The sequence below is a fragment of the Cnephaeus nilssonii genome (genome assembly GCF_951640355.1).
Source record: "Cnephaeus nilssonii genome assembly, chromosome: 8".
Lineage (NCBI taxonomy): Eukaryota > Metazoa > Chordata > Mammalia > Chiroptera > Vespertilionidae > Cnephaeus > Cnephaeus nilssonii.
This window is the reverse complement of record NC_137079.1, coordinates 23,754,068-23,766,482: the sequence shown is the minus strand read 5'-3', so window position 1 is coordinate 23,766,482 and position 12,415 is coordinate 23,754,068. Positions and strand designations below refer to the sequence as shown.

The 12,415-nt window shown below is 48.3% G+C and overlaps 1 protein-coding gene across 4 annotated transcripts in view; it reads right to left on the bottom strand.

Moving 5' to 3' along the window:
• PLEKHA2 (pleckstrin homology domain containing A2) overlaps nucleotides 1-12,415 on the bottom strand; it is a 73,868-nt gene that overhangs the window by 37,652 nt on the left and 23,801 nt on the right. For 3 of the 4 annotated variants that reach the window (XM_079779228.1, XM_079779226.1, XM_079779225.1), the window contains one exon: nucleotides 9,651-9,814. In XM_079779228.1, coding sequence (XP_079635354.1) covers nucleotides 9,651-9,791 — 141 coding nt within the window. In that variant the 5' untranslated portion in view covers nucleotides 9,792-9,814. Of the gene's footprint in view, nucleotides 1-9,650; nucleotides 9,815-9,909; nucleotides 11,130-12,415 lie in introns of those variants that run through there. The other variant, XM_079779227.1, reaches the window with a different exon arrangement.

Sequence of the window (12,415 nt, the reverse complement as noted above, 5' to 3'; positions counted from 1 at the left end):
ATTGAGTAGAGGGAGACATGAAGGGCTGAGTCCCAACTAAAAAGGGGTCAAGGACTTAGGAAGAGGAGGCAAGGATGGGCCAGGAAGAGGGGCAGGAAGCATCTAAGATGAGAGCACCTGAGCAGATGAGGAGTGGAGACAGAGGCTGGAGGGAGGGCTGCTATGTGAGTCACCTGGGGAGATTTTTAAACAAACTAACATTCAAGCTTCATCCCCAGGGTTTTAACTGGTCTGGGGTAGGGCCCGGGCACCTGCACGTTTTTAAATGTCCCGGGGGATTCCTCTGTGCCGACAGGCTTGAGGACCACTGGTGCAGACAACAGTTGGTCCTGCTGGCTCTGCACTGGAGACACAGCAGTAGGTGAGAGGAAGGGCCACGCCCAGCCACAGCCCACAGAGTGGCTCTGGCTGCAGCAGCAGCAGTAAACAGGGACATGGAAGAGCAGGGCAGGGCAGTGAGCAGGAAGAGAGAAGGGATTCCAGCTGTGTGAACAGCTGGCAGCAACTGTGTCAGGAGCAACCTGTACACCTCTGGGACTTGTACATTTTCTGGAACAATGTAGGGCACAAGGCAGGTTCCTGTTAAATGATGGCTTTATGAAGACACTGCTGTCATCTTGCTTTTTGCTCAAATGTTCTGTCACCAAGGACCTCAGAGGAGCTCCCACTCTCCATGAGTGGAAAGCATAGGGTTGTTTCTTTTCCATCACTGAGCAAGGAGCTGAAGGGCCCACACCTCCCATGACATACCTCCCATGGTAAGCCTTTTTTCTAGACGCAACATTACTTCTTGTTGAAATAGAAAAATTGTCCCTTCTTCTAGTGAAAGTAACAAGAAGCACAGAAATGACCAGAAGACCTAACTATGGATTCATACATTCACAGAATGTCAGCACTAGAAGGTTCTGTTGATGCCTCATCATTCACCACGTGAGACTTCCTCATGGAGCAGAGAGAAGACAGAGCTCATTGCTCCCCACACCAATCTGCTTGCTGCTTTGACAATGCACAGCTTGAGAAAGGAAGAAAGGGACAGATTTATATTTAGAGTATATTATGCACCAGGCCTGCTGCTAGGTACTTTTGCACGTTGTCACTTAATCCCAACAATCCCATTTTACAGATGAGGAAACTAAGGATTGAGCGGGTGAAGCAACTTGCCCAAGGTGACAGAGGTCCTGAGGAGTCAGGCCAGTGATGGAACTCAACCCTTCCTGATTCTCAAATCCCATGCACTTTCCTTTCTACCATGCCACCTCCCATGAGACAATCCTTCAAATGTACAAGGACCTGCTCATTATCTAAGAGTTGATTATCAATGAAAGGTAAATACAAGAGCAGGACCAGCAGGGTTACACTAAAAGAGGCTCTGTAGAGTTGCCCAAGCTGGGCAGGGCAGGAACTAGTCAAACTGGCTCTTAGGTGCCAAACTCCAAAAGACTAGGAATTCAGAATGTGGAAAGGGGGAAGGAGAGTTGCCTTTGCCCTCTTCCCGTCTCTTCTATCTCTCCGGGTTCCTAGCAGACAGCAAGGAACACAGCAGGCAGTCAACACTAGCTTGTTAGTCAACTAGTGGGAAAAGGGGGAAGAGAATACATGTGGAAACCCCACAGCTGAGGCATGAGCCAGCATGACTGCCCATGGGCTGAAACCACAACTCAAACCACCAAAAGATGAGGCCAGACACTGACTCTCAGAAAAGGACTTGCCCAAGAAGAGCAGCATGATGGGAATGGAGGGGAGAGCACAATTCCCTCTGCCCCACATTCCACAGTCCTCGCCAAAGGAAACTAAGCAAGCTGTCCCCAGGCATTAAGTGAGCCGGGTAGTGGCTTCACCTGCCACTCTGGTATCAAACACATCTCCCCTCTACCCTGTAGCTCCATTTCCTGATACTAATTGGAAGAAAGGCGACATGTCCACGGCTACTCTCTCCATTCTCCGGTTCAAAAGATGTATTTAATATTTCTCTTCAAGGAAAGTCAATTCTTTGTCATAAACTGTTGTGCTGGTGTAATGCTCCCATTCTATCATCTGGACGTCTCTTTCTTGTTGACATGCACCCAGTACCGGCTCCAGCCAGGATGGACTTCGTGATGTGCAAGTCTCTCAGCCACTATATTCCTAGCTCTTTTATTTCCTCTTCCAATCCTGGTGACAGTGACTTAAAGACATGGCATTCTTGTATATAAATAGATACATAAAATATTTTTAAATAGATGTATAAAAAGATATAGTAAAAACAAATGCAGAAGGTTAAAATCTAAAGCAAAATGTAACAAATAACCATAGATGAATTTTAAGAAAACTTAGAATAGTCATCACCGTTGTTTTGCATTAATAAAACCTCTGCTAACTTTCATAGCATCTATCTCTTTAGCTGCTTGGACTCCAATACTAAGTAGAGCTAACTATTAACGTGATTGCCAAAAAGTGCTTTTTAGTTTATACTTCCTTTTAATTTAGTTTGTACTTTTTTTACTTTAGACAAAGTACACCTTGTTATAAAGACAGAATTATTTTGCCCTGGCCAGTGGGGCTCAGTTGGTTGGACATCATCCCATGCACCAAAAGGTTGCTGGTTTGATTCCTGGTCAGGGCACATGCTCAGGTTATGAGCTGGATCCCCTATAGGGAGTGAGTAGAAAGCAGCCAATTGATGTGTTTGCTGTTTTCATGTTCACATCAATGTTTCTCTCTCCCTTTCCTTTCCTCTCTCTATAAAAGTCAAAAAAATTTTTAAATGGCAAGAATTGTTTTAAAAGTAAGATTACCATAGAAAACATATAAAACAAACTTACACGTACAGTATTTTATGTTAACTCTCCAAAAGTCTACACATAATTTTAATTCTTAAAATGTTAATTTAATAATAATTCACCCTGAGCAGATTTGCATTTATTTATTTATTTTAATTCGCATTTTAGTCAACGTACAGATCTGTCGCTTGAAATCTTCTTTTAGGATTATTTTTTTTCCGAAAGGAATTCTGCGTTCTTACTCTAACAAAATAATAGACAAAAGCATGCCAGAAATTCTACTTAACCCTTGAAATCATGTGTCACTTAGATAGCTAATATACCAATTACACAAAATCCATGAATTAAAAACACTTTGCCCACACACTTGTTGAAGATCTGAGAGTTAGCACAATGCTTATATATGCAGAGAGTATCTGTGGACAGACACACATGAAAGGGGTAATACTGCCTCTGGCCAGAGGAACTAGCACCTGGGGAGCAGGCGTGGGAGGAAGGAAGCTGTCACTGTGTCAGCGTTGCCCCATTTCAGATTTGGTGCCATGTGCATTGATTGGCCAGTTTTTAAAGAAAGTTATCTCACTGGCTCTTGGCATTTTGACAGGGTGAAGCATATTAGACAAAAATCTTTTAAATGTTGTTGGATTTCAGCCACATTTTGCTCAAGAAGGTTTCTGATATAGAAAACCTTGTGCAATTTTAAAAATGCACACACACTATTTTTGCTTAGCCTTTAGGACAAAAACTATTGTCCGTTATACATTACGTATTAATATAATTTCCTACCGCTCCTCCATATGCTTTCTACTAGAATGCAGCCAAATATTCACCTTTTTGTCAACACAGCTAAAGCTCTTTGCCCCTTTCAATGGAAAGAATTGTTTTCAGCTTTATAAAATAAAATAAAATAAAATAAAATAAAATAAAATAAAATAAAATAAAATAAAATAAAATAAAGTAAAGTAAAGTAAAGTAAAATAAAATAAAATAAAATGTTTTATTGAGGCCCCACAGATATCAGGAGAAATGCAGAGATGCAATCTTTTTGGATATTACAGGTATTTTGTCCCAAAATTCACATCATGGCCTTTGAAAAGTAAAAGCATCTGAGCATTTTTTGGTCAAAGAGAGAAAAAACATTTTACAGAGTAAATTTGACAAGAACAACAACCTAGTGCAATACTGTTTTCCTGCTCCTGTTTCTCCTTTGTTCAGGGCTGTATAATTTAGTCTTGCAATTACTTAGCCAAGCGGGCATTAGACTTTGGAACGTAAGCGTTGCTGTGCAACTAAAACATGCTTAGTTACTCTGTAGGTCATGGTAATAAAGGAGAGAAGCCTGATTAAGGGATGTCATCCCCTCTGGCATGACAGGGACCAACATTAAATTAAAATACAAGTGCTGTTGCCATCATATCATAGAAATGCTTTAAGGAAAATCCAGCTGTTTGTTTCTATTCAAGAATCATTTGCGTGCCTGCTATTGTCAGCATATTGATTTTTAAATGCATTCGCCAAATCAGTGGCCATAATCAATAATATTGAAACTTTCCATTTATAGGGGTCCTTTTTAGCTAATGGGTTTCATCCTAGATCAGTTTGGTGTCATCAGTGCCTGTATTAAAAAAAAACCTTGATTCCTTGCCTTACAACATCAAAACTAAATTCTGGCTGGTGTACAAGGATATACATGGACCACACAGGCTGCCCCCTAACATGCATGATTCCTCCCCGGAGCAGACACTGTCGCTGGCCTCCTGTTTCCATGTTCTGCTGTGCTTACAATGGCCGGCACCTGCAGCTCTACTTCGGAAGGCTGCCGTTGGGCCATGGGAGCCGTTCGCCCACATCTGTAGAGCCAGAACCAGTGACGGTCCAGCGGGGCATACCGGGGCATACGGAAGCTCAGTGCTCTTGGGACAACCCTTAGGCCTCACTTACTAGCAGCCCTCCTGCAGCAGTAGGCGAAGGCCGCCCTACCCTCTGCGGACTTCTCCTGAGCTCACGCCTTCGTCTGGCTTCCTCCCCTTCCGTGTCCTGCTCCCAGCACACTTGACAGTCTCAGTCTGTCTCCTTAATAAAGAACCTGCCACAAACCCTCGTCTAGGGAACCGGACCTTAAACACCCTCGAAGCAGGCGGGCTCACCCTCCCTCCTTGGTGCTGCCTCTGCCCCATACAGCTGAGAACACCCTCCTTTACCCCTCCGTCCAGGGTGCATAACAACCAAATTGTAAGTGCAAACACCCCAAAACCTGTTCTACGAATGTGAATCACTCGTGGCCATCACTTTCCGATTTGGATTTAGTGCTACCCTTCCATACAGGGATGCCCTGCAGCTCTCCCTGCCACATTTTCACTTAGTCATCTAGCTCCCCAGCTACAGAGCAAGCTCCATGAAGGCGAAGACTCTGTCCTGTTCACTGCTGAAGCCTCGGCATTGGATGGTGTCTGGCACGCAGGGCACGTGTAGCAACTACGTGCTAAATGGTGTTGCTGAACTCAAGGATCTTACTCTATTCTCAGCTCTCCAGGACATTAAGGGCCAAAAGCCATGTTAAGGACCATATTGAGTGCTCTGGGCCCAGGGAGGATAAATGACTTGCGTAAGTACAAAGTAGCTCAGTGGCTGAGCCAGGATTTGATCCTTGATCTCTTACCTCCCAGGCCTGAAAACGGTCCATCTAAGACTCCACCTCCAGGTCCTCCTCTTTCCCAGATGGGCAGCAGGGAACACTGCAACCCCCTTCTCCTTCAACCAAAATACTGGCATCTGGGCGTTTCACCTTCGTGATATGCTATCTATATATATAAAAAGCTAATATGCAAAGTGTCCCCTTGGGAGTTCGACCAGGAGACCGGGAGTTCCATCACTCCCTATGACCTGCGCTGACCACCAGGGAATGGCGCAGAACAAAGGAAGGCCCTGGCCGGCCAGCAGCCAGAAGGCCCTGATTGGCCCTGATTGCCGGCCAGGCCTAGGAACCCTACCTGTGCACGAATTTCGTGCACCGGGCCTCTAGTCCTATTATAAAAATGGACTCAGATTTTCAGCACTTTAGTTTTATGTATATTGTCTTCACCTCCCCAACTGAACCTGAAGCTTCTCCGTGGCAAATACCTCACTGAGCTCCCGTCCACCTCGTCTACAGGACCTTGCCCAGGCTGAGCACAAACATCAGCAGGAGGAAGGAAGCAGACAAAGGTGAAGAGTGCAGACACTCGAGTCAGACAGACCTGGCTCCAACTCCGGCTGTGCACCTACCACCTGTGCCACCTTCAGCAAAGTCGCCAGACTTTCCTGCGCCCTGCAGAATACTGTCAGAGTGTCGATCGTCCCTGAGTCCCAGGATTCTTGTGAGGACTTGATGACATGATACATGCAACGCATGTAACCACTCAGTAAGACTCAGTAAGTATGATCTTCAGTGAGTAATAATAGTAGTAACAGTGGTAGTAAAAACTGGCTCCATAAACACCACGTGGCTTAAACAGGCAAAGATCAGAGACCTGGGTTCGAAAAAAACCCCACTTATTAATGTCTATTAAATAACTAAGATAGTATATCAGGTGTCTCCTTTTCCCTATACAAGTAAGATGTTCAGTGACCGAAGGGCGTTCCCAATGTCTCTCTTTATAGGGACAGAACAAAACCCTCCAGTTTGCTCTTGGGACCAGCTCCAGTCCCTCTTCTCCTGACTCCCGACACTCTACAGAACTTCCACTTGGTGTAGGCCATGTCCCAACCACAGGAGAATGGTGTGGGGCACTCTGCATTTCATAAAGGCCTCCCTCTGACCTCCTCTTTCCCTGGCCCTCTTTAGTTCATTCATCCACTCATTCAATGAGCACACATTCATCAAATGCTGGACACTGTAGCCCTGACTGGTTTGGCTCAGTGGATAGAGCGTCGGCCTGCAGACTCAAGGGTCCCAGATTCAATTCCGGTCAAGGGCATGTACCTTGGTTGCGGGCACATTCCTGGTAGGGGGGTGTGCAGGAGGCAGCTGATTGATGTTTCTCTCTCATTGATGTTTCTAACTCTCTCTCTCGCTCTCCTTTCCTCTCTGTAAAAATCAATAAAAAATATTTAATAAAAAAAAATGCTGGACACTGTGGATCAAAAGTTAAGCCAGATGAGCCCCCTGCCATCTAGGAGCTCCCAGCCCCGAGAGTCCTCTGGCTTCTATCTCTTAATCAGAGACTACTTTTGAAAGCTCTCCTTCCTCCCAGGCAAGAGTAAGATGACTGCCTCACTATCAGCACTGACAGCAGGGGAACTGGAGTCAGACTGCCAGGGTTAGAATCCTGGCCCTGCCTCTTTCTTATTATGTAACCATGGGCAAATCTCTTCCCCTCTCTGCCTCACCCACCTCCCCTTAAGAATGGGGACAGTAATACCTACCAATTAGACTCTTGTCAGAACGAAATGAAAACCCAGTGAAGTCTTTAGAACAGTGCTTGGCACATCGTAGTAACTATTCACTAACACTGTTCTTCAACTCACAAAAATATCCACTCTCCAGTCTAGAATGGCTGTTTGGCCATTAACACAACAAAGAGCTAAGCCAACAACTAAAGAAGTAAAATGTTCTGAAATATTGCTGTGTCACAGCGAGACTCTCCTTTTTTAGGCATGTGCCAAGCCAGCTGAAATTTCTGCCTCCAGGGAAAATGTAAAGAATCTCCAACAGGGGCTTTTTTTTATGTGGTAACTCAAGCTCAAAGAAGGCTCTAGCACAAAGAGCATCCTGAGAGCTCCGTTGGCAGGGAAGCACAGGAGGCTGCCCTGGGCAGGGTGCGCCCTGCACAGAGGCTGACCCCAGACACCCCAGGAAGCAGCCCGAGGCCCAGCATCCAAGGTTACTGCAGGTTCTGGAACCAAGGAACAGCCAAACCAGAAGGCAGGAAAGAGCAAGAGAAATCTTGACAACTGGCAACATTTGAGACTGGAAATGGTGACGCTGTGGTCTTGGGTAACATGTCACTGACAGCAAGACTCAGTCTGTGAGCCCTAGCCAATGTGGCTCAGTGGATAGAGCATCGGCCTGCGGACTGAAGGGTCCCAGGTTCCATTCCGGTCAAGGGCACATGCCTGGGTTGCAGGCTCGGTCCCCAGTAGGGGGCGTGCAGGAGGCAGATCAATGATTCTCATTGTTGATGTTTCTGTCTCTCCCTTCCTCTCTGAAATCAATAAAAATATACTTTTTAAAAAATAAGTAAGTAAATAAATAAATAAATAAAGGACTCAGTCTGTGGCCCAGAGTATGAAGGAGGGTCCAACGCTCAGGGGAGGTAGCTGACACCTAGGCAGAATTCCCCAAGCAAGTGAACTTGCGTTAAGAACAGTCCTAGTAGGAAGCATAGTACTAAGCAGCTGAATCAGGATAGAAATACATTAGAGTTACCTGAGCTAACATGGCAGGTACACGGGAGAAGGTATGCAAAGGAAGAAAAAGGGGAAAGGAATGATCAGACTCGGAGACCGTAGTCACTGGGCTCAACCCTGGCATGCCAGAAATCACATCTACTGGCCACAAGACTGGATTTTGAGTTCCTCCACCGGTGGGGAAGTGGCACCTAAGATGCTACTTCTTTCACAGTAGATCCGCTGACTTAGCTGTGGGCACCTCTACAGAGCAAAAGCGGGGAAAATGATATAGCAGAGCCTGAAGGCAAACCCAAAAACAAAACATCATAAGAGGCAAGCATTCCAGGCTACGTCAAGGACGTAAGCGTCCGTACGTAAGGTTTATTCTGCATGCTCAGCACTTTAAATAAGAGTAACCAACAGAAGGTTTATCAGGAATGCGGGGTGAAACAGGGGGCACAGTTCTATTTAGGATTAAGTCTTTCCTGGAGAGGGTGATTCCCGGTAGCTGATCTCTGTTATCCATAGTGTTTTCTCGCAGCCATCAAATTCAGAGGACAAATGCCAAAGGTCTCTAGAGGGCTAGTCCCCGGATAATGACCTAGGGACTCACAGGACTCTTTTCCCATTTCACGTCTGCAAGACCGAATCCATCCCCCAACACTCAGACTTTCCTCCTTCCAAGTCTCTGAACCGGAGCCAAATCTCAGGCCCACACCCCTCCCCACGCCAACATGGCCATATGATCTTGCCGTTCAAGGGCCATGCCAGTCTTTGGAGCCTCATTGCACCAAACGGCTCTAGGGCAGGGCGAAGGAAAGAGCCAAAGCACTCCCAGCACCAGAAAAAAGACCTGAGATCCCACCTCAGGGCAAGAGCACCTTCTTCCCAGACCGGGGACCACTCCAGGGACGCCCAGGCATGGCAATAAAACTTAGGAGGCCCCTGCTGATTCCAATGTCTGAGACTCAGCTTTTTTCATCTCTAGTGCGAGGAAGCAAAACTGGGTGGCTTCCAGGGTCACCTCCGACCCAGCACTGGGACTCCTGACTCGATGCAGGAGACCGGAGACGTCCAACTTTTGTCCAGCTCGGGAACCAGGTCACATTCCCTGCTGGGGAGGGCCCCAGACTGGAAGAGCAGGCGAGGCCACAGGGCCACAACCCTAACCAGAGAGGTGAGAGGGAGCAACCCAGGCTTCAGAGCCTGGATCCAGCCTGGCTGGCCTCAGCCTCACCCTCAGCCTGACTCTGTAAGTATTACATTCCTGAGTGTGAGAAGAGACACCAGATCCCCTGCGTCAGGAGAGAGGAGTTTTTTCTCGAGCTAAAATCGGGGATGATTTCCTGTATGTGCATGCATGTGTGTGTGTGTGTGGGGGGGGGGGGGTTTCCCCTCCTTACTGACATGCAGGTCAGTGCTGCTCATGAGAGATGAAGCCCTGAGGCTAGTCCCATGTGCATTCCTCCCAGGCAGTGATAGGCAGCCGGCCACCCTTCTCCTTCCCCCGTAGCCTCTCACCTGGGGGTTGTCCATGTACCAGAGAAGGTAGTTGGCCTGGGTGTCCAGAATGAAGTACCTCCGCAGAAACTTGCCACTGTTCTCATTCTCCTCGATGTCCAGAAACCCACAGATTCGGTTCTGCCGATCCACATAAGGCATTCCTGGGCTCTGCTCACATCACCCTGCATGGCAGGAGGGAGGGAGGTGCTGGTTGAGAAGGAGGGTAAAGTGGGCCCTGCCTTGGGGCCTGCGCGAACCTCACTCTGGCTTGACTCACCTCTGCGAGAAGCTGGACTGGCCATTTCTTGCATCAGCTTCTTTCCCCGGGGCACCAAATGTTTTCCCCAGCCAGACCCTGGAAACCTTTTACCAATTCCATTCGTAAGCAGTCATCAAAACCCACTGACATGTATCACCTAAATCTCCTGAGGCTCTCTTACCAAGCGAGCAGAGTGTTAGGCAACTTTACATGCATAGAGGATACACGCCTAGACTTTGGGTCCAAGGCCGGGTTCCCACTCCAGTTCTGGCCACTTACTGTGTGACCACAAACTATGTAATCTTGGTGCACCTCAGTTTCTGCATCTATAAAATGGGGATAATAACAGTAACTGCACCTCATATTTCAATTCTGGTGAAAATTAAGTGCTTGGTGCATATTAAGTTCTTCATAAACACTAGGTATTATTATTATTACCCTTCACAAAAGCCTTGGAAAGTAGGTTATAACCCAGTTTTATACATAAGGAAACTGCCTCAGAAAAGATTTAAGCTCCAGTTCAAATGCCTGGATAAGACTTTGCCAGGGGTTCAATCATAAACAGCAGCCCCTACGGATCCATGAAGATACCAAAGAGCTAACCTGAGGGTTCCTGCGACGTTGTGGCAGGGCCACTGGACTCACTTCACTTTGCTGTGACCCAGGGGCCACTTGTAACTGATAGAAGGAGGGGTTGGAAGAGAGCCCCAACCCCTGCACACTGTCGCTGACTCCAGAAGAGGGTCTCAGTGTCGTGGGACACCCTACACCCTCAGGCCGGACGGACTCCCCTCTCCTTGTGATTTCCTGCCGTCTCTCTGAAGAGCCACCGGAAAGGCCAGGAGCTCTGTTCTCCTCCCAAAGGAATGGGAACAACTTCCCACGAGCACCCCACCTGATGCACAGGGTCCCACAGGGATTAGAAAACGCCATTTAGACTTTCAAGGACAGACACCGCTCACCCCTGGTCCTGCTTGGCTGTAACAAGCAAAATTCACTGACATCCAAGGCCACCATGGCTTCTAGTCTACAACTAAGCAACGTCGTAAGAAGGCCCGCCGAAGGCCATGCCCTGCACTGCAACGCTGATCAGCAGGCAAGCTACCGAGACGCCACCCCTATAGTCTCCCAGGCCCGGGGAGCAGGCCCACGAGCAAGAAGACACATTCCTAGGAGAGCAGAGAATTCTAAGGGTGGTGGCTGGTAAGACAGTCTGTTCTCTCCCACCCCCACAAGGGGCCTGGCAGGGTCAAAAGGCTGCCTCAAGGAAAAAAGTGCCCCCCCCCCCCCCCCCACACACACACAAGGATACCAATGAACAGTGAATCCCTTGATTCTAGGTAAGATCGGGCCAGAACCCCAATGCGGACAGATGACTCAGTCAGAAAGGAGATCCCACGGCGACTTGCCGGGTAATGAAGGGGGACAAAAGAATAAAGCAGGCAGGGACACAGGGCAAAGGGCATAAGAGGAGAAATAACAGAGGAGGCGAGAAAGAGGAGGATTAAAAAGATGGCAGCGGAGAAGGAAGAAGGGTGGGGCCGTGGCAGGGTGGGGTCGAGGGGAGAAACAGCCCTGCACTAAGGAGCATCAGGTCTGGCACAGGTACCTGCAGCCAGGGCCCTGCTTCTTCGTGCCTTCCCGAGCCAAGCTTCCTCCCAGCTCCCGTTCCACAGCTGAGCGAGCGTGAGCACAGGAAAGGGAGAGACATGGAGACAAGCCAAGAGTTGGGAACCAACGCCATGGGAGGAACGTGAAGTCTTCTTGCAGACACTGGGTCAAAGACAGGAAGGCGAGAGGCCTGGCGGTGGCTGGGGAGGGAGCATGTCCCTGAGGGAGGATTCAGCTTCCCCCCTAGGAATAGGGAAAAACAGGCATCCCCTGCAGAAAGGCTGGGCCAGCTCCCCCTGAGCGTGCACAGCTGTCTGGTCAGGAGGCGGGAGCGCACCCATCCCTCAAGAAAACTAGGCAAGTCCCTTGAAGCAGCCACAGACAGCGTTCCCAGGGGTTTCAGGACTTGCCACTCCAGGGGCATTCCTACGAGAAAGCGTAAAAATGCAATGGGATAACAAAGCCGACTGTCTCTGGGCCTAACTTCATGCACAGCAGCCAACGTCAGGCTGGCTTTCAAACGCTCCCTTTTCAGCCGCCAGGATTAATCGGTGCCCGTCTTTTTCTCAAGTCGGCGGTTTGGGGAGGCTTCCCATCTGCGTGGATCCCTGGAAGGGAGAAGACCGGCATGTACCGAAAGGAAAGGTAATGAAAGGAAGCCTTCTGGTGACAACATCTCCTGACTGCGGTTCCAGCCCCAGAAAAAAAAAAAAAAGAAGCCGCTCAGATGTCCTGAGAAGCCGCTGAGTCACAGAGCGCGTCGCGAGTGTGGGAGGTGGGGGAAGGATCAGCGGCAGAACCAGCATCCCAGGGACACGTGGTGGTAACCAGCCGGCCCACACAGAAGTGACATGCTCAAAGCCAGACACAGAACACAAACCTGAGGTCCTACCCCCAACCCTCTGCCGGCTCA